General features: G+C 41.7%; 1 protein-coding gene across 6 annotated transcripts in view; it reads left to right on the top strand.

Moving 5' to 3' along the window:
• Window positions 1-25,566, top strand: part of HECW1 (HECT, C2 and WW domain containing E3 ubiquitin protein ligase 1) — a 199,079-nt gene that overhangs the window by 95,504 nt on the left and 78,009 nt on the right. For 4 of the 6 annotated variants that reach the window (XM_079947509.1, XM_079947508.1, XM_079947511.1 and 1 more), the window contains 3 exons: window positions 6,692-6,786; window positions 11,423-11,501; window positions 15,499-15,668. In XM_079947509.1, the coding sequence (XP_079803635.1) occupies window positions 6,692-6,786; window positions 11,423-11,501; window positions 15,499-15,668 (344 nt within the window). The remainder of the gene's footprint in view (window positions 1-6,691; window positions 6,787-11,422; window positions 11,502-15,498; window positions 15,669-25,566) is intronic. The other 2 variants (XM_079947510.1, XM_079947513.1) reach the window with 1 other exon arrangement.

Consider the following 25,566-nt stretch of genomic DNA (forward strand, 5'->3'; position numbering starts at 1 on the left):
TGTTTGCTAATAAATGCAAATGTAGCTTAATTTCCTTGTTTGACAAAATTGGTTATAAAGCAACTTTTTGTGGTTATATTTCATCTTTACATTATTTGCAAGGAAATGCTTAGCTAAGGATGAATCACCTTGTTTCGTAATTGAGCAGGCAATGCCATAAAGTAAATTTCAACCTTATTTTGATACTCTCCACTGTTCATCAAACCTTCCTTAACAGATTTGTAGGGAAACACTCAACAGTAAATATGTGGGGTATGTTTTCAGATAAAATCAGTTTTAGCTGTTCCATGAATAGAAGTTTGAGAGGATTTGATAATCCAGGATGGGAAACTGGCTTAATCTTGGCATTGCTGCTTTTTATATTGAAGATAATAAATCCACCCCTACTAGAGAAAGTTAAGCTTCTAAAGCCAAGCTAACCTTGAAGAGCAGAAAGGATTATAAAGAACAAGTGAAATTCAGAGTGAAAGGATATTTATCATGAAGAAGAGAGCTAAAAGAAAAAGGGGTAGTACAGTGGTACTTTGGTTCCCAAACGCTGAAAACCTGGAAGTAAGTTTTCCGGTTTTCAAACATTTTTCGAAGCTAAACATCCAGTGCGGCTGTCAGCTATTGTTTCCTGGGCACCTGCACCAATCAGAAGCCGTGCCTTGGTTTTCAAACATTTCGGAAGTCAAATGGACTTCCGGAACGGATTAAGTTTGAGAACCAAGGTACCACTGTATTTGGCGCTTTTGGTTTTGCTATTTTGCGCTTTTGTTTTTGAGGCTTTTTCGGTAATTTGTTTTTGTGACTGTGTGGAACCCAGTTCAGCTGATTGATTGATTGTGAGACTGCGGAAATGGATAAAGGTCCTCCCTCCAAACAATGACTATCATCAAAGCAAGTAAGAAAAAAAAAATACCGTATTTTTCGCTCCATCAGACACACTGTTTTCCTCTTAAAAAGTAAGGGGAAATGTGAGTGAATGGCGCTGCGCAGAGAGGTAGAGCTGCGCAGCGCCCCTTCAGCGAAGCGGGAGAAGGAACAGAGCCCCTTCTGTTTCTCCTCCGGCTTCGCAGCGACGCCCCTGTCCTGGAAGCCGGAGGAGGAAGAGAAGGGACTCCTTCTGTTCCTTCTCCAGCTTCGCTGAAGGGGCGCTGCGCAGTTCTCCCTCTCAGAGAGGGAGAACTGCGCAGCGCCCCTTCAGCAACGCGTCTGTCCTGGCTTCTGCCTTAGCCCTGCGCAGCCTCTTCGGCAGGGGGAGCCTTCGTCCTGCTGCCCTGAAGAGGCTTGGCGCGGTTATCCCAGAAGGCAGAACAGCCACATGGTATCCCAGAATCCCTCTTGCTGTTCTGGCTTCTGGGATTCAGAATAATTTTTTCTTGTTTTCCTCCTCCCAAAACTAGGTGCGCCTTATGGTCTGGTGCGTCTTTTGGAGCGAAAAATATGGTAATTTTAATTTTCATCATCTGCAATACTGTCTTATTTATTTTATAGTACAGTACATTGATTATTGTTTTCATTTTATAGATCAGTGGTCTTCTTAAAGAGTAAAATTCATGTTAAATTGCTGTTTTAGGGGTTGTTTTTAAAGTCTGGGATGGATTAATCCATTTGGCATTACTTTCTATGGGAAAGCGCACCTCGGTTTTGAAATGCTTTGGTTTTGGAATGGACTTCCGGAACAGATTAAGTTTGAGAACCAAGGTACTACTGTATATGAATAGTTCTAGGAACTGATTTTACCTGAATGTGGGAATTTTTTACCTAGTGCCATGGAAGAAGATCCCCAGTGAATCATTTTACATATTGTAGCTAGAGATCAGCCATTGTGTCCACATATGGACTTCCTGTTTTGCTTATATCTAGCAAAGAACAGCACTGGCAAAAAGGAATATATTCAGATTTGCACAGGAATGGGTCGTCATTTTGCCACCATCCATGTACGATACAGTTTCAGTAGTAAAAGAAGAAGAAGAAGCCAGATTTGCAGTGAGCCTAAAATATGAAGCTGAAACATCCCAGGCAAAGCAGTATTAAAGTGCCAACAAAACTTCTTTCACACACAGATTCCCTTCTTTTTTCCTTATTCTTTTTGCAATACTAAATGCATTGCAGGTTGTAAAATGACCTGAAATCCTCTTGATATTTTAGAAATTGTTGGGTTGGCATGATAACTGATATACACACAAGTGCTTTGACATTACATCATCTCTAGGGAGCTGGATGGATTTGCTAACACAACTTCTGTCAGCACTAATGGAAAAGAGAAAATGACCTTGGTTACCTGATCTAGTGAACTCTTACTGCCAAGAGAAAAATGGCAGCCATAAATTTTCCACAAGGAATTAAGCTACTCTGGGGTTTGAACCAAGAACTTCAGGAATGGAGGCTGGGATCAAGTTTGGTGAGCCACAATAGTGTAGCACACAAAGGAGAACTGACAACTGTGAGTGTTTGACAGTTTGAAGCCACTTGATTGGCCAAGCCTGATATGAAATACTAGGACCCGCGTCCTGAGTTTTGCTTGGCTAGCAGAGCAGTAATTTCTGCTTCCTCTTCTTCAGGTTCCTGCTCAGGCTTAGGGAACCTGAGCCAGAGAACATACTTGCTGTGTCTAGATTCAGGTATGGATTCCTTTGTCCAAACCCTTATAGTAGCCAACATTTATTTGGGACCTATAAATAGGGCACTCAGAATGAACAAAAACATACATTAGTCATTACTTGCATTCCAGAAGTTTCTAACCAACAATGTTTTTAACTGCATATAGTTCCCTTGATTAATTTACTGCACCCATTATCACAGGATAAGTTAGCAGATTCTCTCGTTCCAGCCTTAAATCAAACCCCTGCTGTTTTATAAGAGTAGAATTATAGAACTGCAGGGTCATCTAGTTCAATACCCAGCAAAGCAGGAATATGGCCATCTTCTGTGAAATTTCATGTAGGCTTCAGTTTTGTTTATTTTCCCTATCTGAAGCCTCTCTTTTGAGTTTTGTCTGGATTTTCTGGCTGCTTGTTTGAGCAGAAGATGTTTACACACTTTCTTTATAAGTCTTATCTTTTTTTATCAATATTCAAATGTCTCTTCAAATGTGTACACTTTATTTGTTATTTCTGTAGCACCTCATTAGCACTTTACAGTATTATGCCAGGATCAAAAAATTATGCCACTAGTTATTCATGCCTAATGGGAGCTGGATTTCTATTTCTGAAGTCTAGTGCAAGAGCCTATACTTCAAAGCATGTGGCACCCACAAGCTCTTGGGCTTGCCTAAGGTGGCTCTTTGGATCTAGGCCCTTAAGTTATTCATTCTCACAGTAGAAGGGCAAGAGGGAGGATTAGCAAAATCCTACCTCGCAGTGGCCTGGATCCAAAGGGCTTCCTGAGGTTTGCTCAAGGGCTTATGTGTGCCTGCAGGACTTTTCACTTTAATTATTTGATTTTACAGCAGAGTCATCTGCTAGATCTCAAAATGCTTTTTGAAGGTCCCTTTGGTTTCAAAAGAAATTTGTCACAGTGGAAAGAGAGCTGCTGTTTTAGCTATACACATCTTTGAACTTGAAATCACTTATTTGAAGAGAGGTCTTCCATGTTTACCATGAACGCTTTGTTATGTTGGATTAACCTGACTCTCCTGACAAAATCTAGAAAAGCAGTGTCATGCAGGACCTTTAGAATAAGGCTGAAATCCTAAGTGCACTTGCTTCCTAGTAAAGGTGCATAGGGTCATGTTGTAAAGTTTATATTTGGGCAACATTTACTTTTTAAGTCAGAGAAGACTGTGCACAAAAATGAATCCGCAGGGCTAAATTAATATTAGCTTTGTTAGGAGATATATTCTTTGGGCACAGAGAGAACTTCAGCAGGTCTATGTGTACTCATGTTGCCCTCCCTTTTTCTAAACTAAAAACTGTTCCTCATTGATGAGCTGTCCAGCCCCATGAACATTTTTGTTGTCCTTTTCTGAACCTTTTCCAGCTCTACAATACAGTGGTACCTCTGGTTGCGAATGGGATCCATTCCGGAGGTCCGGCCGCATCCCAAGGAATTCGCAACCGGAGGACCGCTTCTGCGCATGCGCACAACATGATTGAGCGCTTCTGAAGTTTACGTATCCAGAGGGTACGACTGTATCCTTTTTGTGACATGGCAACTTGAACTGTACACAAGTATTCCAAGTGTGATCTCGCCATAGATTTGTATAACAACAACACTGTGATGCTGGCAGGGTTCAAACCTTTTACTGATGATCTGTAGCATGGGATTTCTGTCATGCACTGGGTCAACATTTTCATCACCATGACCCCATGATCCCAGTTCACCAGTTCAGACTCCATAAGCATTTATGTGAAGGCAGGCTTACCTGCTCCAATGTGCATCACTTTTTACTAATTTATGTTGGAACCCATTAACCACATCATGCCCATTAACAAAGGTTGCAGAGATCTTTGTTTACTCTTACCACTTTTGTCATCCATAAACCTGGGCAACTCACTCCTCTGCCCGAACTGCAAGTCAATTATTAACAAGTTAAAAAGCACAGGACAGTTTAAAAGGACAGGAGAAACAATTGGAAGTTCACCAGTTTAATTCTTATTTCTTTATATACTCTGTATTCTTGAAAATAAATATGTTTATTAAAAATAAATGACTCCCAATAGTGATTCATTTGTTATATATCCTTCCATTGTCAAAACCATATATTTATTCTTCCTGTTCTTTAAATGATTACTAATCTATAATGGGACGTTTTCTCTTATCCCACAAGTGCTAAACTTACTCAGGAGCTGTTGGTGAGGAGATATGGTGATAACCTGGTGGTAACAGAATAAATGATGTTCCAGGTCATTTTGTGCATAAGCCTGCCCCACCCCATTCCACCCCTGTCCACAGTTGAAAATGGTGCCAGTGTTGGCAGCCATGCACTTATCAAATGCACATGAAATGGTCACCGCCTGTACATCATGAAGGAACACTAAATAGCAGTGAAGTCTTCTGGTGCCGATTTGCCACTGGTGACTTTGAGTTTGTGAGCCAGTTTTTTCAAATGAAGTGCAAAGCTTTCATAAACCATATGTCAAAGCATTGTTCAAACTCTGGCTGATTGTCAGCCAGGTCACGATCAATAAAATTTTAATCATGGGTTTAAACAGAAGGTCAGAGTTCTCTCCCGAAAAGATAGAAACCAGACATAATTTGGGGTCTTGTAGCAATCTCCTGCCTTGCAGATAACTTTTTAAAAGTCCAAACTCAAAGTGAAAACTAAAACCTGTATCAAAATGGTAAAAAGAAAAGGCTAACTAAGCATGCCTTAACACAGCATGTTTCAAATTCTCTGTGTTCAGATTCATAGGAATGTGATTGCTTAGGCACCCCTGAGCATCCATAGTGGAACCCTTCATGCTGCAGAAAATTGTGCAGCATGTTTAGAACAGACACTCTTCATTTGGGACCTCCCAGTTACCCTAAATCAGCTAAGGATGCATCCTGGAACCTGGCATGGAAAAGCTCCATTGCAGCAGTGGATTGCAGGGGGAAGATCAGTAGTGGAGAACAGGTGGACTTTCAGGGAAGCTTGTCCACTATTCCTAATCTTTGCATTGAGGAGCTCCCTGATCAGTTTCCAATAAATTCCTTGGAATGCTGTTACTAGCAGATTACATTGTTCGCCTTACTGATATACAGCAGCACCAGGAAATTGAAAAGTTTAGATTATTTGTCTTCAAGGCATCTGGTGGTTATGCAAGCAATTAACAATGCAATCCTATCCAGGTCTACTCAGAAGTAAGCCCCACTGAGTTCATTGGGACTGAGATAAGTGTCTATGATTACATCATAAAGGGATTTATTTGAGCCTGTAGAGAGGGGTATTTTCAAACTTTATTCCATTCCTGGTGTTCTGTATTACTGTTCAGGTAGAAAGAGTGCAAGTAAAAACTCAGTAATTTATAGAGATCAGTCTCATCCCTTTATTGTTTGTGATGCAGTTATTTTGATATCATCAGACTTTTATGATACATGGCAAATGAGTAAAAGGTTTTGCTGCTGAGCTGTTAAAATTCCTGCAGAGAAAATTGCTGAATAAAAATTCAACCTGAGCTTGCAGTTCAGCTGCTGTGATCACCCAACTTGATTGCATTCCAGAATAGACATGTACGTCCTCCTCACAATAGGGTTGAGAGTTCTGTACCTTAACAGCCACTGTTTGACTGCTGTTTCAATAGGGCTGAGCCTAAACTTCTTACTTCGTCCTTGTGTTCTTTCTCAACTGCATTGAAAAGTGCCTCTCACCACAAATTTACAAACATTTAAGCCTATTGGCTGTGATGGCATGCATTATTTTGTCCATGATGTTATGTCTTCAACACTTGAACGTGCAATGTCAAATTTGTGGGCAAATTAGTCTGATAAATATAAGAACAAAAAAAGAAGGAAAATGATTATGAGAAGCAATAGCTCATGGAATAAAGGGATGCTGACAATAATGTGGATGTTTGGTGGGGTGGGCATTTTTTGGCAGTCTGCGTCACATGCACTAGTATCTAAGCAAAAATTGTACAAGGTCCAGAAGAGCTCTCTCATTTTATGGCAAGGAGAAGCACTGCAATCTCAGAATAAATTTTTCTGCCCTATGATTGACTATACCTAATAGATGAAGACCAATAGCTACTTGTTGTTAATCCATGATGACTTTTTCTTTCAGCTGAAACAAAGATCTGCTTCAAATACTACCATGGAGTGAGTGGGGCACTGCGTGCAACAACCCCCAGTGTGACAGTGAAGAATAATGCAGCTCCTGTAAGTTATGTTTGCTTCTTTACAGTGCTCATCAAGTAACTTTGTGTTGCCTTTTGACTTTATCTTAAGCCCACCTACTTTGTTTTCAGTTCTAGCTGTGAGGTTGCAACACCTTTTAAAGAGGAACAAAGTGTTCGCTTTTAAGAGCGAAGAATCACATGGATCAGGACTCTGTATGATCAGGTCTCATGCAGTGGATTCTGCTCACACTGGGAGCTCCTCCACCACATTATTTTAGTGCCACTCACAGCTGAATGAACCTGGGGCACGGAAATCACATTGTAGGAAGGCAGTGGGTGGTGAGGAAGAGACGCACTCCCCCCTCTGACATAAGATCACTTCCTTCTTACATTCTGGGTAAATCAGGATCATGGACTTTGTAAAATCATAAACAGTTTTTAAAGATGAATGCAGATTTTGCTAGGTTCAACCAAGGTCCTACATTGGTTTATGCCAGCTCAGAGAGTTAGTTTTTATTTCAATATGACATCTCAACTGCATACATAAGTGCTCTCAAAAACTGTGGCACTTGGAATGGAATATACAAAGCAGGTAACAAAGAAGAAACTGGTGTGTGTGTGTACCGGTGCATACACACACACACACACACACACACACACACACACTTGTTCCTATGTGCATAGAGAATATCATTTTAAAGGCCATTTGTTTGTTAATGGCTTTGATGCACACATGATATCTCTTAGCCGTTGTACTGCCCAGATCATGTCTCCTGTTATGACCATATAATAGAAGCACTAATAGCTTATACATAATAACACTGTAATCTAATAAATTATATAGAGATATGTGATTGCAAAGTACATCCATAAACTTCCATGCTTCAGTGGCTCTTTTGAGCTCATTACACACATCAGGTAACAAATTCCCTTGTTTAGACAGCACTGGTCAGTTGCAAAAGCACCACAAATCTTAATATGGTTCTACTTTAATGGCTGGGGAGAAAATCAAGGCAAGATGAATGACTTGCTAAATGATAAGGGTACGGGATTGATTGTCACAAGGCTTTTAAAGGGCTGAGAAACAGGTGAGCTCACTTCTTGGGCTAAAATGAGGAAGGAAGAGAAGGGCTGTCCATCCTCCCCAATGTACATTTCCTGCAGCCTTAGAAGGCCCATTATCTGAACAGGATTTCATTTTCTAGGTTACTGCGTAATGACCTCATCACTCAACAGCCATTTTACATGTTCAAATGTCTAGCAACAATCTGGGTTTTCCCTCCCTGGGGTATTTCCTCCCTCCAGCTATTTACCTGCATGCATCTGCATGATCTGTTCTTCATGTACTTGGATATTCCATTGAGGCACAGAATTTTTTTTTAAAGGGGTGTTGTATAAAAGCTACATACCCTTTAGGGGGAAATGCCAAATCTGTTCCCCTGCCCTACAGGAGTATGCTACTGTTTTAGTCTTGGTTTCCAATGTATGGTGGCATTGAATCAGACTAGATGTAGCATGGCTTCCTCATGTTTGGGGCTCTCAGCACATTTTTCTTTCTAAAAATGAGTCATGGGGAAGGTGGCAATTTGGGTTAAAAGTGTTTCTCAGTCTAGTGAAGTGAATGGAAATTGCACCAGGGAAAGCTTACTGGAAAGGAAACATTTTTTTATTATCTTTAAACATACTCTTAATATCAGGTCTGTTAGGTAAGGTTTTGATTTTTTCATACAGGGAAGTTGTGTTATCTGAGCTTTAATTATTCATTGCTCTAGGCTGGACAGATGAGCAGTGCAAACCTATGCACACACTCTCAGATGTAAACCCTGTTGCATTTGGTGGAGCATATTTCCGGGGGGGGGGGGGGGAATGGAGGAGAAGTTTGATTCAGTACTGATTTGAAGCTGAATCCATCCAATTCCCACTTTCCAAAACAATGTTCAAACTGAAACACAGTTAGCCTTCAAATTTCACATTTTTTCCCCTGAATTTTGCAATGCAGATCTACAAACAAACAGTTCCAACAGAAATGCATATATTTGGGGAAAGTGAAAAGAATATATAAAACTGCATTGCTCAAAACAGCACATAAAAATGTGTTTATTAGGAGAAATTCATACCAAATGCTGGTGAATTTTCATGATTTAAAAAAATTGTGTATTATTACAAAATGTTGAGAACTGAATTTAAAACTGGAATAATGAGAAACTGAGAGAACTGAAACTGACAGATGCCTCCATCCCTACTTCTAGATAAGTATGCATATGATTGCACCCTAAGGGCTGGGTTCAACTAAATAGTTGGACTAGCAGGAGCTAGGGCAACAAGTACTGCTCGTGCAACAGGGCTTTCCTCCCTCTCCTCCCCCTGCATACTCCTTGAGTCCCCCAAATTGGCTCGGGGGGGGGGGGAAGCAGTTTGGAGAACACCCAGAACAGGATGCAGGGGGAGGAGAGGAGACACTGTTTCATTTGGCAAACAGAAATGCTTGACCTGGCAGAACAATTGCCTTAGCACAAGGTTGAATCTCACCCAAGATGTGTAGCCTCTCATCTAAGCCCTGATTAAATGGTGAATAACCCTGAAAATAATTTGGGTAAACAAAGTTGTGTTGCAGTATAGCAAACCACAACTTGGTATTAATTTAAAATGTAAATAATGAAAAAGGCTGTACTTGAAGAGCAAAATTCAGCAAAACCAACCAACAAGGTTTTGCAAGTTGTTCACTACGTAAAAACTCTTTCAGAGGAACATCTGGTCAATTTTTTAAAAATGCTGATTTTTCTGGCCTTGATTGTGCTTTGCTGGATATTTTAGGGAAGGAACTTGCTCATACAAGCAGCTCTACTAAAAGAGCAGCAAAAGGTCTAACTTAATGTGAATCAAGCAAAGCAGTTTGCTATGATTAGTGAGGAGTTTCCTATGCTAATCTCACTCTGCTGTACCTAGCCAGGATTGCTAGAATGGCAACTTGGAGACTGTTGAAGTTGTGTTGGGCTTGAGATTGTGCTTTGCTGCCATGATCTGAGTGGTGAATGAAAAGGTCCCTGCATCATTACTCGTGGGCACAGAGAGGTACCACTGGTAACAGAGGGAGTCTGGGTAAATATTTCTGAATGGCTAGTGGCACTCCGCAGGCACCTTCCCCTTGCTGATCAAACAGCTAAGTCTATATGCGTGTGCCCCCCTTTTCAGAGAGCTAAAATGCCACTACTACTCAGGAGCAGAGGGGATTGGATTCCATATTTTCCCGGCCAAACTTGCTGGTTTCATCTTTTTTCAAAAACAACTCTGAAAGTGCAGCTCTGTGATGTTGTACATGCAAAGGTATTTCATGTTGCCAGGATGCCACATATCAGCAATGGTGACGAAACACTTGAGGTGGTAGATGATTTTGTCTACCTGGGTTCCACCATAACCAGCAACCTCTCCATCAACACTGAGCTGGACAGGCATATTGGCAAGGCAGCTATGGCAATGGCTCATCTCTCCAAAAGAGTATGAGAGAATGTGATCTTAACATCCAATACCAATATGAAGGTCTACCAGGCTTCCATGCTGAACACACTGCTTTATGGATGTGAGTCATGGGCAACTTACAGCTGCCAGGAGTGACATCTCAACGTCTTGCACATGCGCTGCATCAGGAAGTTTTGGGCATCACATGGCAGGGCAGAGTCTCAAACAATAATGTGCTCTCCCAAGCCCATATTCCCAGCATGTTTACACTGGGAATAGTCATGTCCGTATAATGGAGGATGGCAGGATTCCCAAGGACATGCTCTGCAGTGAGCTGATTTCAGGCACCTGACCAGTTCTGTGCTACAGAGATGTCTGCAAATGTGACATCATCATCATTATAAATTTATATACTGCCCTTCACCCAAAGATCTTAGGGCAGTTCACAAGATAAAAATATAGGATAAAGGCACAAAATAGTTGAAAAGAAAAGAAAAACTCTTGGCAGCGTCAAAATCAACCCTGCCATGCGGGAATCCCTTGCAGACGACCATAGAGCATGGAGACAGACAGTCAAGTTTTGCATCTATAGCAGTGACTAGAGAAGCAATGACTGCTGGGAGGAGGACAGAGAGGAGAAATGACATGGTGCATCTGCAGCAGCAGCACCAGACACCTTCCTCTGTCCAAGATGCAACAGAGCATGTCTCTCCCTTATCGGTCTCTGCAGCCACAAGCAGATGCTGTGTGACAATGGCACACTCCTCCATTGCCTCCTGAGACAGACAGGTGCAAACCAACAACAGGAACCCATCTTTCCATTTGTTAGCACAAACAGTTACTTCCAAAATGAACAATGAGCAACCGTATTCTGGCAAATGCCTTATCCCACCCCCCCACCCCCCAGTAATAAGTGCTGTTTACAAACATTAGGATAAGAGAATGCTCTTTTTATGGGCATTTAAAAGATTACGGTAATCCGTTGCTTCATCTTTCCCTTCTCTGAGATGATGTTCTCCAGTAGCCTCTATTTCCCCTTTACTGGTATAGCATTAACTTGTCAAAAGAAGTGTTTTGATCAATAGATGCCGAATGAGTCCTTGTCATTGATTTGTTCTTGATTGCAACCATAGGAATAATAGTTATTAGGTAGCATTGTTGTTTTAAAAATAAAAGCAAAAATACTAATGCCAGCTCCCTTGCTATTTTTCTCCTTCCAGCAGATTTTTAAAAGTATCACCAATGAAGATGCAGTCCAGGGCCAGGGAAGCAGAAGACTGATCAGTTTTTCATTGTCAGGTATGCCTTGCTCTGATACACTTTTGTACAGAATGTTTCAGCAACCCCAAATCATTTGACCTGAATGCGTTTATCATGTTTCTACGCTGCCCTTGCTTCAATGAGATTAGGCCAGGCCACACAGAGAGACTTGCCGCATGTTATCATTGCAACACCACTCTGAGGTAGTATAGGATGAGAAATGGCAACTTGCCTCAGGCCTCCCAGGCCCCTCAGGCTGAGGGGACATTTGAAGCCAATCTCCCATTTCGCAAGTCTCCATGTTGATCAAATTTCAAAATTCATTGATTAAATCAAAGTCATGAACATTTCAACAATATTTTGGAATTCTAAAGAAATCACAATTACTGCAAAACTTTCAAACCTCAAAATTTCACAGCTTTATGTCTTTTATTCAAGATCGGAATAGCTGTCCATTACTGAGGTCTGGAAAGGTGAATGCTGTTGGGTTTTCCATGACACCTGTTCAGCTATGGGCCAGCCTCTTCCTGTTAACTAGTACATCATGCTACTTGAATGAGCTAAGAAGAGGCACAAATAGCACAGACATACTATCAAACCTGGGACTCTCAGGTACCTTGTGCAACTGATCTGCAACTGACTTTTCATCATTAGTAGATTTCATTACCAATTGCTAGCTCCTGTCGGTTCTTGATCTTGACAGTCATTTTATTGGCTCTCCTCAGTCTAATCTAAACTAGATCCATTTATCCAGTCTTCTATGCCTAGAAAGTTATAAGAACAAATCATAAAGGAATTTGCTCATGAGAATCCAACAGACCACACGATCTGTAGCTAGCATCTATGATAAACTAACTGCATACATTCCTTTCTCTGGCTAATAGGTTAGGTTTAAGAAAAATCTATTTTTAACACAGAGTTTAAAGGTGGCTTCAGGTTATTGGTAGCTATGTGGCAGCTACTTAAATGATTTTGTAATAGCACAAAGGAATTATTAGAGCAGTTAACTAAGCCTGAAAAGTCATCGTATCCAGCGATCAGTTTATGGAGCTCAGAGAAGTCATGTTGTATAATATCCATCATCTTGACTTTTCCAGCAACTCTAAGTCTGATTTATTTGTTTGTTTATTACATGTGCATCCTACCCTCCCACCAAGAAGTTCAGGGCAATGTATATGGATCTGCTCCTTTATCGCCACAGTAAATCTTTTGGGTAAGCTAGGCTAAAACAGTGGTTTTTTTGAACTTCTGTGCCATCAACTTGCCTTCCAAGAAACATGGAGCATATTCTGTATAGTAACACAGTAATCCTGTCTGAATTGAATATGCACCCCAGCATATAAACAGCACTCCTATACAGCTGAACTGAGGTGAGGGATAAGCGATCTTTCAAGGAAGCTTACCTGCCATTCCTGACTGTCTTATTAAGGAACTGCAGTGTTCCTGGAAGACAGGTTGATAACTACTGGGCTGAAAGAGTGAAGATCAACCAGTGAGCTTTGTACCTGAGAGGGTTCTTCAGCCTGAGTCTCCCTGCTCTAAGCCTAGCATTCTTTCCACTGTGCTGCACTGGCTGTCACTGGTTTATGCATACAAAGCCCACCAGAACATTAATTAACTACTCTTCTCTTCTATTGCATTCTCTTTGAAGACAATTAACAATTTATCCCTGCTAGCAATGTGTTAATAATTAATATTTTCTCATCTTTTTCTTGTGACCTAGGCTTTTTTTAAAAAAATCAACCGCCCTCCTAAGTTAATTTCTTGTGCTTTTTCACCCATGGCTTCAAATGTTTTCCCTGTAGACTTCCTCTGGCTTTCTTGTGAGCCTCTCGTTAGCAAAAGTGAAACCATATTACTTTAAATTCTTCTGTTGCATTTTCTTATCACTTTTCTGGGGGCAGCAGAGATTCTGTATGGCATTCTTGATTTGGAAAAATACCCCACCATGTTTTGCCACAGTGCCATACTTTCCTGTATCCCATGCCATATTGTACTAAAAACTTATTGTATTTTACTCCAGTCCCCTCAAACATCTTTCTACACCTCCACTGTTCCTTTCTATGTACCTGATGAAAGATATTGCTGTATTTTCCTACACTCAGAGGCATATTTTACTGAACTAGATAGCCTCAAACTTAAGATTTTGATAAAGGCAGAGAACACAAGCTATGTTGTCACATGGTGGTATGACTGAATGCCACAGTTACCTGGTAACACCATGATTGTAACACCATTCACAGCAGGTTCAGAATATGGCAGCCAGACTTTTGATCATGATTCTTTGATCAGAATCTATCATGCCAGTGTTAAAGATTTTCCAATAACTTCTCTTTTCGGATATAATTCAAAGGGCCACTTTTAACCTATAACACTCTTAACAACTGAAGGACTGCTCACTCCCATTTGAACCTATTTATCATTTGAGATCATTTTCAAAGACCCTGCCTTGCCAACATCCTCCATCCCGTTATTCTCCCACATTCTCTTTCCAGTGTTGTCATCTTCAGATCTTTTTTGCCTCCTATCTTTCATTCTTCTAGCGATAACTAAACTCCCTTGATTCAGAATGGTACCTGATAGGTTCAGGGCACCTAACTATCTATCTTCGCTTAAGTTGTCATCTGGATTGTGCAGAGAAATCATGACTTATGTGTTATGGCTCCTCCAAAGGTCATCTTTGCATCGAAACATAACCCCATTCACTGTAGCATACTGGCTTTCTTCAAATATTGTTTTGCCTCAATTATCCAGTGTCTGCTACTGCCCCAATTCTCTTATGTGCAACTAGTTGTATTATGGAAGTGTTTTTGTTATCTCCCAGACAAATATAGTTGCTTCCAAGTGATGCCTCCAAACTCCACTGCTGTTAATGGCTTTACTTCCACAAAATGACCCACTCCATCATTTTGTTATGGACTTTATTCTAGTTTTTTGAATGACTGAGAAAATGTACAGAAAAATATGCTTGCTTTGCCTTCTGTTTGTTCCATGCTCCACTGATCTGTTTCTGAGAAATTGCCTGACATTTTCAAACAGATTGATATGTGCCACTTGTTGTGGGGAGGGCAGTGATTTATGAGCAATCAGAAATGATGCATGGTATATGGTGTATTAATATCATTCGTCATTAGGTTTGACTTAAAATATATATACAGAGGCTGTTAACTGCTTTCTTGGTTTTCCTTCAATTTATGTGCACCCAAGAAATGCCTTGGGAAAACCAGAGTGTGCTGAACTCATTTTTAACAAAAACATTAGGCCTTCTGGAAGTCAGTAGCCTTGGTGAACACATTTTTCAGAGCCATTATGATGAGATGAAAATATATCCATATTTTCTCAGGAAATTCTGCTAGCAGTGGATTACAAATAGGAGTGGAAAGTGCTTGCCTGGAAACTCCTTGGTGGTGTCTTGATCTCCTGAACAGATAGCAAACTGACATTTAGGACATTCTGATTGTTCACTGTGTGAGCTGGCAGAGCAAGGAGATTTGCAGAGCCCAAGGAGCTCTAGAAACACTGGGTCTAAATCTCTTCCATGTTCCTTGCATGATTTTATTCACCCTTGTAACTCTCTGACCAGTTTCTGAATGCCTCCTACCCTCCCCATGTTTCTTGGTCCATAAGAAGGCCTTTGTCCATCACGCATGCAGCTACAGGCTTTAGCAACAGTCTTTAAACTATTTTCATGCAGCTAAGGATGCATACATACCATGTATTTGAAGCACATACCCACAAGAATCCTGAGAACTGTAGTTTGTTAAGAATGCCGGCCATGGTTGCTCTATGAGGGGCAAACTACAGTTCCCAAGATTCTTGGGGATGAAGGAAATGGGCTTTAAATGTATGGTATATACATTTCCCATGGCAATCACTGAGACTTGTCTCACTGGTTATGTCTGTTGCTTTGAGTGTCTTGATGACAGAGAATACAGTTCTCAAGATTAAAATTAGATAACATTTTTCAAAGAGGTTACAAAGGGGGGAAGCTAAAAATTATTAATGATTGAAGTGGATCCCACTCAACTTTCTGCAGATTTTCAAGCCTTTGGTCTGAAGAAAGGCATGTTCTTCAATCCAGACCCTTACCTAAAGATTTCAATCCAGCCTGGAAAGCACAGCATCTTCCCAGCTCTTCCTCACCATGGACAGGAGAAGAGATCCAAGATCATGTGTAACACAGTCAATCCCATCTGGCAAGGAGAGGTAAGCCATTAGCTTTTTTGAAAAATGAAATAAAGCTGCTATGCCCTTGGAGCAAATGTACAAATTTAGCCAAGGTGCAGACATTTTATAAAAGCTTGGAGGAACAGAGAGGATGTTTGAAGAGAGCCTTTTCTCACAGGTACAATGTAATCTCCACACACGCCCTGCCACCTCTGTGTCCCCAACGTCTACAAGTGCCTAAATGAAAAGGTACAGGGTTTAAGCTTACCTGAAGTCATAGCTTCTGACTTGAGAACCTCCCCTAGGAAGTGGATGCTCCTTGCAATGACTTACAGAGGAAGGGCAAAGCACCATGCATGGGCTCTCAGCCACACTGTGCACCTTCTGCCTGAGCTGTGATAGTCAATGAAATTTTGAAGCTGTGCCCTGGGAAGCCTAGGCTCACATTAAGTCCTGCTTCAAGCAGTGCCCATCAGAAGAAAAGGGTGTATAAAAATAGAAAAGGTGTAAAATATTGAGAGGAAATGAGAGTGAAAGAGTATGTGAATCTAAGAATCATGGAATCATAAAATCGTAGAATTGTAGAGTTGGAATGGACCCTGACGGTGATCTAGTCCAACCCCTCAATGCAGGAATCTCAGCAAGATCATACATGACAGAAGGAGAGGCCACCACCTTCTGAGAGAGTCCCTTCCACTGTTGAATGTCTCTTACTGTCAGAAAGTTCTTGTTTAATCGGAATCTCCTTTCTTGTAACATCAAGCCGTTGGTTTGGGTCCTTCCGTCAGACGGATGTGTACAAGAGAGAACAAAAAAGATACAGAGAATAAAGAATGGGGAGGGGCTGGGGGGAGGTCGCTGCAATCTTGGGGAAGCAGAAAACTGAATCCATCAAGCCAGGGGCTTGCCACCAGGCTTACTCTCTAAGTTGGGCTGCTGGAACTTAGATGAGTAACATGTATGATTTGATATATCCTCCTTGTCCAAATCATCATTTAATGGTTTGCACTTGAAATGCAAATTTCCTTAAATTTCAGCCACAACAGTGTAATTTGCTACTAAGACAAATGCTACTTTAGTCCTTTGGTAGACATTGTACTACAAAACTGTTATTTGTAGGGTTGGTAATTATTAAATAAAGGCACAGCTTGGCATTACAAGAACGTAATTAGAGGGTGGTTGGATGCCATTGTTAGGTGCCAGAAAGTCTTCGCAGTGTTACTGGAAAAGAAGAGAACAAGCAGCATGAGGGTACAAGAAATTTAGCAAGGAAATGAAAATGTATTTGTATCATTGAAAACTTTTAAATTAGCAACTGCTATATTTGGATGGCATCAGAATCCAAGCCCAGAGATTCTGCTGGAGGAGGGTTGCTTTCAAAGTCAGTTTGCATAGGAAGGACCCACCAAAGGTAGAAACTGTTAGCTACTGAATGAAATTGTTGCAGTAGGTTGAACACAGAGAATATTAAGGACCTACTGAAGTTTCACTTCACTTTGTGGTTTGCACTAAACAAGATATAACACTTTTTTTGATAAATTTACTGGATTCGATCCAGACCTACAGCGCAGTCCAAACCTAGCTTCTGTTAGAGTGAGAGAGTTTTGATTTGGCAAAACATGGCTTTCTTGGCTGAACTGGGGCTATGCCAGCATAAACCACTGACTCCAGCTGAGCTGGCGATACACTGGCTTAAGTCCTTTCACCCTGCCTCAGTTGGTGAAACTTGCGCCAGCAGAAGGAAAGGGGAGGGCTTCAGAGTGTGGCAGGGGCAAGATGGGGAAAGGAGAGACAGCTATTCCAAACCAGCTTGGTCATGTGACCTTGGGTCCAGTCTCCAAAACTAAGACCCATTCATTTGCCATCTCAGCTATCAGTAGCCCCTTCCACTTTCTGAACAGAGTTTGGAATAGAAGTAGCTTACAGTAATGTACATTGTGCAGGCCTACATTACACTGTCTCCCTATAGCTAGGTTTGATTGAAATCAGTGGGACAAGTCAGCTAAGTCTGGATCCAACCTGGACATTTATGGGCAAAATTATGACATGAGCCAACAGTGTGACGCGGCAGCTAAAAAAGCCAATGCAATTCTGGGCTGCATCAATAGGAGTATAGCATCTAGACCAAGGGAAGTAATAGTGCCACTGTATTCTGCTCTGGTCAGACCTCACCTGGAGTACTGTGTCCAGTTCTGGGCACCACAGTTCAAGAAGGACACTGACAAACTGGAACGTGTCCAGAGGAGGGCAACCAAAATGGTCAAAGGCCTGGAAACGATGCCTTATGAGGAACGGCTAAAGGAGCTGGGCATGTTTAGCCTGGAGAAGAGGAGGTTAAGGGGTGATATGATAGCCATGTTCAAATATATAAAAGGATGTCACATAGAGGAGGGAGAAAGGTTGTTTTCTGCTGCTCCAGAGAAGCGGACACGGAGCAATGGTTCCAAACTACAAGAAAGAAGATTCCACCTAAACATTAGGAGGAACTTCCTGACAGTGAGAGCTGTTTGACAGTGGAATTTGCTGCCAAGGAGTGTGGTGGAGTCTCCTTCTTTGGAGGTCTTTAAGCAGAGGCTTGACAACCATATGTCAGGAGTACTCTGATGGCGTTTCCTGCTTGGCAGGGGGTTGGACTCGATGGCCCTTGTGGTCTCTTCCAACTCTATGATTCTATGATTCTATGATTCTATGAAAATGAGACAATTTGTAAAAGGAAAAGATTTCCAGAAAGTCTCACTCTTGCTTGCCTTTTTTGTGTGTTGTTTGTAGCTGCTTATATTCTCAATCTGGATCCTCTGGGAGTTGGTTTGTTTGTTTTTACTACCACTGGGTTTTTATCATGGTGATCACAGTGGATCAGGGACCACAAAGGCAACAGGATGGCATCATATTAGCACACAGTGAATCCAACTGTGCTCTGAATGATACTGTAAAGCCAAATCAGAGAGAGAGCAGTGTCTCTGCCTTCACTTTGAATGAACATTTTCACATCATTTCACAATATTCACTGACATGAAGGCAGAGGGAATTGCTTTTGGCAGGGCACAAAATACAGCATTTCACTGAATGTGTTCTGGTTTAAGCTCAGTTCTCACTGTATTTAAATGTTCAGTTTGCTGATGTCTTGTGGCTGAGAAGCAATCTGCAAATGCCTGAAGGTTTTTCCATTAGTGAGCAACTTCATTCTGCGTACAATTGAGAATTTTCTCTCAGAAACACGGCGCTGTGCAACAAGCTGGTTGGCTTTAAACAGTATGGAAACCAGGTCACCATTATGACTGCACAGCTCAATTTCTTTTAAACTGAAAGGCCAGTTGACTGACAAGCTCTGATTTCCCCAGAACTCGTTGCCTATGCAAGAAGTATTCTATATAATGTTGTAAACAAGAGCAGTGTAGTCAGATATGCATTTTTAACTATGTTTAACTTGCTATAAAACAGAAAGTTGTACTTTTAATATATGTGTTTATATGTCAACTTCTTCAACACGTAATTTTGGCTGGAGACAGATCATTATGTTTAATTGCATGCTATTTTTCCACAAATGAACAACAGTAACTATTAGCAATTCAAAACAATGTATTTGAAACAATCAGTAATGTCAGTAAGCAAAACGATAATGTCAGTAAGAGAATGGGAAATGGTTTGAGAGAGAGGGAAAGGATTTGCTGAAACAACTAATGAACTAGAATACAAAAAAGGGAGGTGTGAGGAGGTCAAGGAAACAAGCAAATGATAGATAAGATATGGAAAGATGGATTTGTTCTTAATTGTTTTTTCCCCCCCTGTATTTTGTATTTTCTGTTTTCCTTTTTCTTTCTTTTTTATTCTTGTAACTTTTTGAAACACCAATAAATATTATTTAAAAAGAGAGAGAGAGAGAGAGAGAGAGAGAGACTTCAGTTATAGTGTGCATATATATTTCCTTTGCCTAGGGTTGGCCCTGATCAAACTGTTCGATGCAGGGCAGGCTCCACCCAGGCAGAGGAGGAAAGGCTGGCCTTTTCCTTCAGCTATGTGAAGGAGGACCACTTGGTCTCCTAGCACAAGGTTCTGAGATGTGAGGAGGCAGCATTTGTGGGCATGTGACAAGCATTTAAGCCCTGCCAGATGGTGGAGGCAGAAAACAATTTCTGCAGTGCCTCCATTTTTATCGAAAATTTCATTGCAGAGGTGAAATTGGGATGGATATGATATCATATGATATGTATTTATTTATACCCTGCCTTTTTCCTTGACAGAGACTCAAGGCAGCTTCCTATAGAGGAATAATTTAAAAACAATTAAACATTAATAGAACTAAAACTATCTTTAGCTACCTAGCTATATCTATCATCTATATTAAAAATATACAGAGAATTAGTAAAAACAGCACAGCACAAGCCCTTTCATCAAAAGCAGTCAGTTCCCTGTTGGAACAAGGTCTTCACCTGCTGGTGGAAGAACAACAAGGAGGGAGCCAGTCTGGCTTCTCTGGGGAGGGAGTCCCAGAGTCTGGGAGCAGCCACCATTGAGAAGACCCTCTCGCGCATCCCCATCAAGCAGGCCTGTGAGAGTGGCAGGACCAAGAAAAGGACATTCTCTGAAGATTTCAGAGTCTGGGCAAGTTGGTAAGAGGGAGTATGGTCTTTCAGATAGCTTGGACCTAAGCCGTATAGGGCTTTATAGGTCATAACCAGCACATAATATGCAGTGATCCCTCTTCCAAATTGCCTTTAGCACGCTCTCTCTCTCTCTCTCTCTCTCTCTCTCTCTCAACAAAAGCTGCCTCTTTCTGGCTTCTGGCTTCTTCCCTCTTTGAGTTGGGCAAGCATAATTCAAGACACAGTGTCCAAACATACATTATTAATAAAGATGCACACTGCAGGGATTTCACAACCATCTGCACAATAAATAGAGATTCAAATATATACAAATAGTATCTATATTTAACTAGCACCAATGATGAACAACATGGAAGTTTTTCAAAGATACACAGAATTCCACAATTACAAGGAATACTTTGAACTATGAGAGAATGGTAAAAAGTTTGCTTCAGCAATAAGTCTTCATCGTTCTTCAGGAAAAGTTCTTTGCCAATACACCCATAAAGAAGTCATGATACTGTGGTGCCAAAAAAAGGTGGGGGGGATTTAAGTTTTTTCAAATATAACAAAAGATCTGTAGAACAGCCTAATAAACAGAACTAGCTAAACCAAGACAGTCCAGGCAGGGAAGTTCCTTAATGAGGGAGGGATTAGTCTCCCTCCCCGCTCTGAGCACTTTCGCAGGTGCCACCGGTGGCCCTGCAGCAGAGGCTTGGAAGGAATTCTTATCTTGTCATATATTAAATAAGAACTTGCCAAACGGTACAGGAGTAACGCTGAGCAACAAGAAAGGGGATCTGTGTCAAAATGAAGTTATAAGAATGCCAACTGAGGCAAGGGCTGTTTAAGCAAAAACAGTGACATCAGCTGCAGCCACCCTGCAGTGCAGAAAATCCAAGCCTAAATAAGGACTTCACAGGGGCAAACATACAAACAAAACCAGAATAATATTAAGTGGCAAATTAAATTGTAATGATAGTATGCAACCTGTATTGTGCCCCGTGCCTGATGCCTTCCCTTCTCTAGCCAGAAGGAGGAAGAAGAGGAGTGCAGGGGGAGCACACCGCCTCTGGCAGAACCATCCCAGTGGGGTGCCATTGTGGCTGCCCCCCCCCGCCTGTGCTGGGCGCCACACCCCCCGCCTGCTCTCCGCCTGCCCCCTGCCCCCGGTGCTGGAGCATGAAGCTTGGCCACTGAGGAGGACTCTCATGTTGAAAGTGATGGTGTAGGATTGGGGGGGGGGATCTTCCCTTCAACGTCCCTACATTTGCTGTACTGCAAAGGAAGAACGGAGAAGGTTGTAGGTATGGAAGGTTCCCCTTTCCTATCACACACAAACACAAATATAGCTGCCAGAGAAGGCCCCAATCCAGGGAAATAGGCACTTATGCCTGGAGTAAGAGAAAGAACAGGTCCCAGACAACCAGCAGACACTGTCTATAGCAAGGTTCTGTACAGCTGAAACCTCCACAAAAACCAGGCCATACCATGTGCTCAAAGGTTTCTGCCTTGGTCTTTAAAGAGCAAATGCACATAGTTCTCCCCTCCTTCACCCGAAAAATGAATGAAGAGTTTGGAAAGGAGCCAATTTGTAAAACCTGCCTTCCTCCTCTCTCCAAATAGCTAATTGGCCACCACCAGCTCCATCCCGGGGTCAAACCAACAAGGGGTTTGGCAAATTCACCCTCACGTGTGGGTAGGAGTGGTATTATTAGAACACTGTTCTTCCTAGGGAACTTGTATGACAAGTACAATTCTTCAGTCTTTTTGAGAAAGTGGTTTCATTCTGAAAGTAAAAACACACTGCAGTTTGTTTCTGCATCATCCCACATTGTGTCTATTTGAAAATAGATGAAAACAGACATAGATGGTCCTGGCAATGGATGTTGGGAAGGGTATATCCTCACCTGCACAATGATGTTGTGAGTGGGTGTATACCAAGATTACAGGGATGCGGGTGGCACTGTGGTCTAAAGCACTGAGCCTCTTGGGCTTGCCAGTCAGAAGGTCAGTGGTTCGAATCCAGCTCCCGTTGCTTTGTCCCAGCTCCTGCCAACCTAGCAGTTCAAAAGCACGTCAAAGTGCAAGTAGATAAATAGGTACCGCTGTGGTGGGAAGGTAAACAGTGCTTTTGTGTGCTCTGGTTTCCATCACGGTGTTCTGTTACACCAGAAGCGGTTTACTCATGCTGGCCACATGACCCAAAAAGCTGTCTGTGGACAAATGCTGGCTCCCTCGGCCTTAAAGTGCCGCTACCCCATATTCACCTTTGACTGGACTTAAACCATCCAGGGGTCCTTTACCTTTTACCAAGATCACCACTTCCTTCTTCATTCACCTGGGTCATGTGCAGGGAGGAAAGGACATGGATAATCTGATCAAGGGAAGGGTTTTAAACTGCATATCAAATATGCAAAATCAGTTGTGGCCAGCAGAATCAAGAACTGATCTAGATTGAAAGCAACATATTGAGAATGAGCGTGAATAATTTTGGATTGAGAAAAGCTACATTTTTTGTGTGCTGCAAATGGGCCACAAAATGTGGCCACACCACAAAATTGTTACTGGTGAGCTCTAGTGGTAGTTCATAATAGAGATTTTGCGTGTATTTAAGAAACCTTTGTCAGCGCCTGTTGGATTCTGGGTTTTCTATGCCTTCAAAAGATCTAGAAGCTTGTGTGGTTTGAAAAAATGGCAACTAAAGATTATAAGAATGTCAAGCTGAACTGCTAAAATGTTGTTACAGATTACAGAATGACTTCTTCAGATAATGACAGCCATTCTTATTTTCTTTAGTAACTATATTAGTTTCCCTGAGCTGGCTTCTGTTACTCAATTTATTTCCTTCTCATTGAGTTTTATACCTTTGGGGAATGGGCCCATGGGAGCGTCAAAAATTGGCTGGTGCATCTAGTGTGCTTAAGTTTAAGGTCCTATCTATTACATGAGATGCACCGCGAGGGCCTGAAAAATTATTCTTTGTTGAAGGGCAGCTGAGCATTTTATACTGCCCAGATTTTGATGTCTCTGTGTACCATCGGGTAATCTGTATAGTTGCACTTGACCACTCTTGATTTCCTTTCTGTTTTGTCAACAGCCATTCCATTATGCTCCTGAGGCAGAAGGGTGTGTGTGTGTGTGTGGTCCTTTGAAGGTTGGATGCAAGTTTAGAATTGAGCATGTGGAAATAAAATGTGTGTTCAGTGGAAAGTATAGTAAATTGGTAGTGGGTCCCCTCTTCAGGCATGGGTATATTTAGGTGCCTGGTAATCCAGCCTCTGACACTGACCCATGGGTCTGGGTCTGAATGGGAAAATGATAAAATAAGCATCAACTTTAAATAAATAAATAAATAAATAAATAAATAAATAAATAAATAAAATAACAACAACAAAAAAAAAATATGTTTGCTGTGAAACTTGCAATCTTCTCTTGCAGCAGTCAGGGGAAATAAGGCTTCCAGAAATCTATATCTAACTTTTCTTACAGGATTTTGTTCATCAGGACCTCATTAAGCAATGTTTGGCTACAAACAGCTGTATAAAATTACAAAAGCCACCCTTTTATAATCAGTTGTACATGAAGAACTATTGTTTGCAGGGCTGAAGCTTCTAAATATTCAATGCTATTTAATCCTTAGTTTTAAAGGTAAAGGTAAAGGTACCCCTGCCCGTACGGGCCAGTCTTGCCAGACTCTAGGGTTGTGCGCTCATCTCACTCTATAGGCCGGGAGCCAGCGCTGTCCGCAGACACTTCCGGGTCACGTGGCCAGCGTGACAAGCTGCATCTGGCGAGCCAGCGCAGCACACTGAACGCCGTTTACCTTCCCGCTGGTAAGCGGTCCCTATTTATCTACTTGCACCCGGGGGTGCTTTCGAACTGCTAGGTTGGCAGGCACTGGGACCGAACGACGGGAGCGCACCCCGCCGCGGGGATTCAAACTGCCGACCATGCGATTGGCAAGTCCTAGGTGCTGAGGCTTTAACCCACAGCCCCACCCGCGTCCCTAATCCTTAGTTTTAGTAGCCTCCAATATCTGTTTAAGCCAGAAAATACCCATTTGTTGCAATGCTTTATTTTATATCAGCCCTTACCACAGTGGTGAATGGATGTTGCTAGCCTTAAATACCTTTACTGTCAATAGCTTCCAGTGTAGCATTTGTTATGTAGTGAAGTTTCACCCTGGGCCAGCAGGGGGATACTGTATATAGTTTTCACTCAGGTCTGTAGATAGTTTTCCCTCAGGTCCACGTCAGTTATTTTAGGCGGGAACTCTGGGCTGTTGTTGTTACAATGTTGACAGCCGGCTGCCTATAAAAGCAGGCCGGCTGAGCTGTTTGCAGGCAGTTCTATTCCAGCTTACAAGAATAAAGAGCTACTTGGAGAAATCGCTGTGTCGTCTGCTATGTTAACCCACAACTTAACAGCATTTAATCTGTGAAATAATAACAACTGTAAAGGAGTTGCTTAGAGGAATGGGAGACCCTTTATTTACTGAAGAAGCATTGCCATCACGCTGAAAGTGACTATAAATAAAGCAAGCAAATAGCTGTTAGACAAGCTTTTAAAAGGGCAAGATTTTCAGGAGTCTCTGAACAAGCTGAAACAGATTTTGCAAAAAAAGAAAAATAGGGTCACAATTATGGGAACGATCTGGGCTTTTTGGCACTACTGTGCCCATGGAGGGGTTCACCATAGAACCCCAGTGGGTTCCTGTCATTCTTTAAGGCACACAGGCATGGGCAACAGTGAACAAGGGAAAGTCAATGTACATGTGTCCTGCGAAGATATAACCTCCCCTCTCTTCCCCAGAACCCTATTCCTCAAGTTACTGCTGTTCCAGGATGGAGTAACTTGCAAACTAGGAACCATGACTATCAAATGCACAGAGGAGGGTGAGATGCTCTAGTTGGTGGCTTCTGCACCTCCAGCAAACAAGAACCTAATTCTGAAATATACTCAGAGTCGCAAAGTGATTTCATGCTCTTTATTCAGCTCATAGTGGTGAGGAGGAATGAATGAATGTCCCCTCAAAGTATCTGCTTTATATACATTATTTACACAATGGGCTGCACATGATTGGCTAATTCCGGAATTCTACTGTAAGCCAATCAGGTTGTGGATTCACTTCTATCTGGAGCATGATTGGGTGATCCTGCCAACCAATCATACTGCTGCATTGTTCTAGGACCAATCAGACTGCTGCATTCTGAATCCTATTGTTCTAGGACCAATCAGACTGCTGCCTTTTGGATCCTATTGTTCTAGGACCAATCAGACTGCTGCAGTTTGGATCCTATTCAACTCAGTACATAACAAATTCCAAATCCAGTGATGCAAAGGAGTGGTGG

The sequence above is a fragment of the Podarcis cretensis genome (genome assembly GCF_951804945.1).
Source record: "Podarcis cretensis genome assembly, chromosome: 12".
Classification (NCBI taxonomy): domain Eukaryota; kingdom Metazoa; phylum Chordata; class Lepidosauria; order Squamata; family Lacertidae; genus Podarcis; species Podarcis cretensis.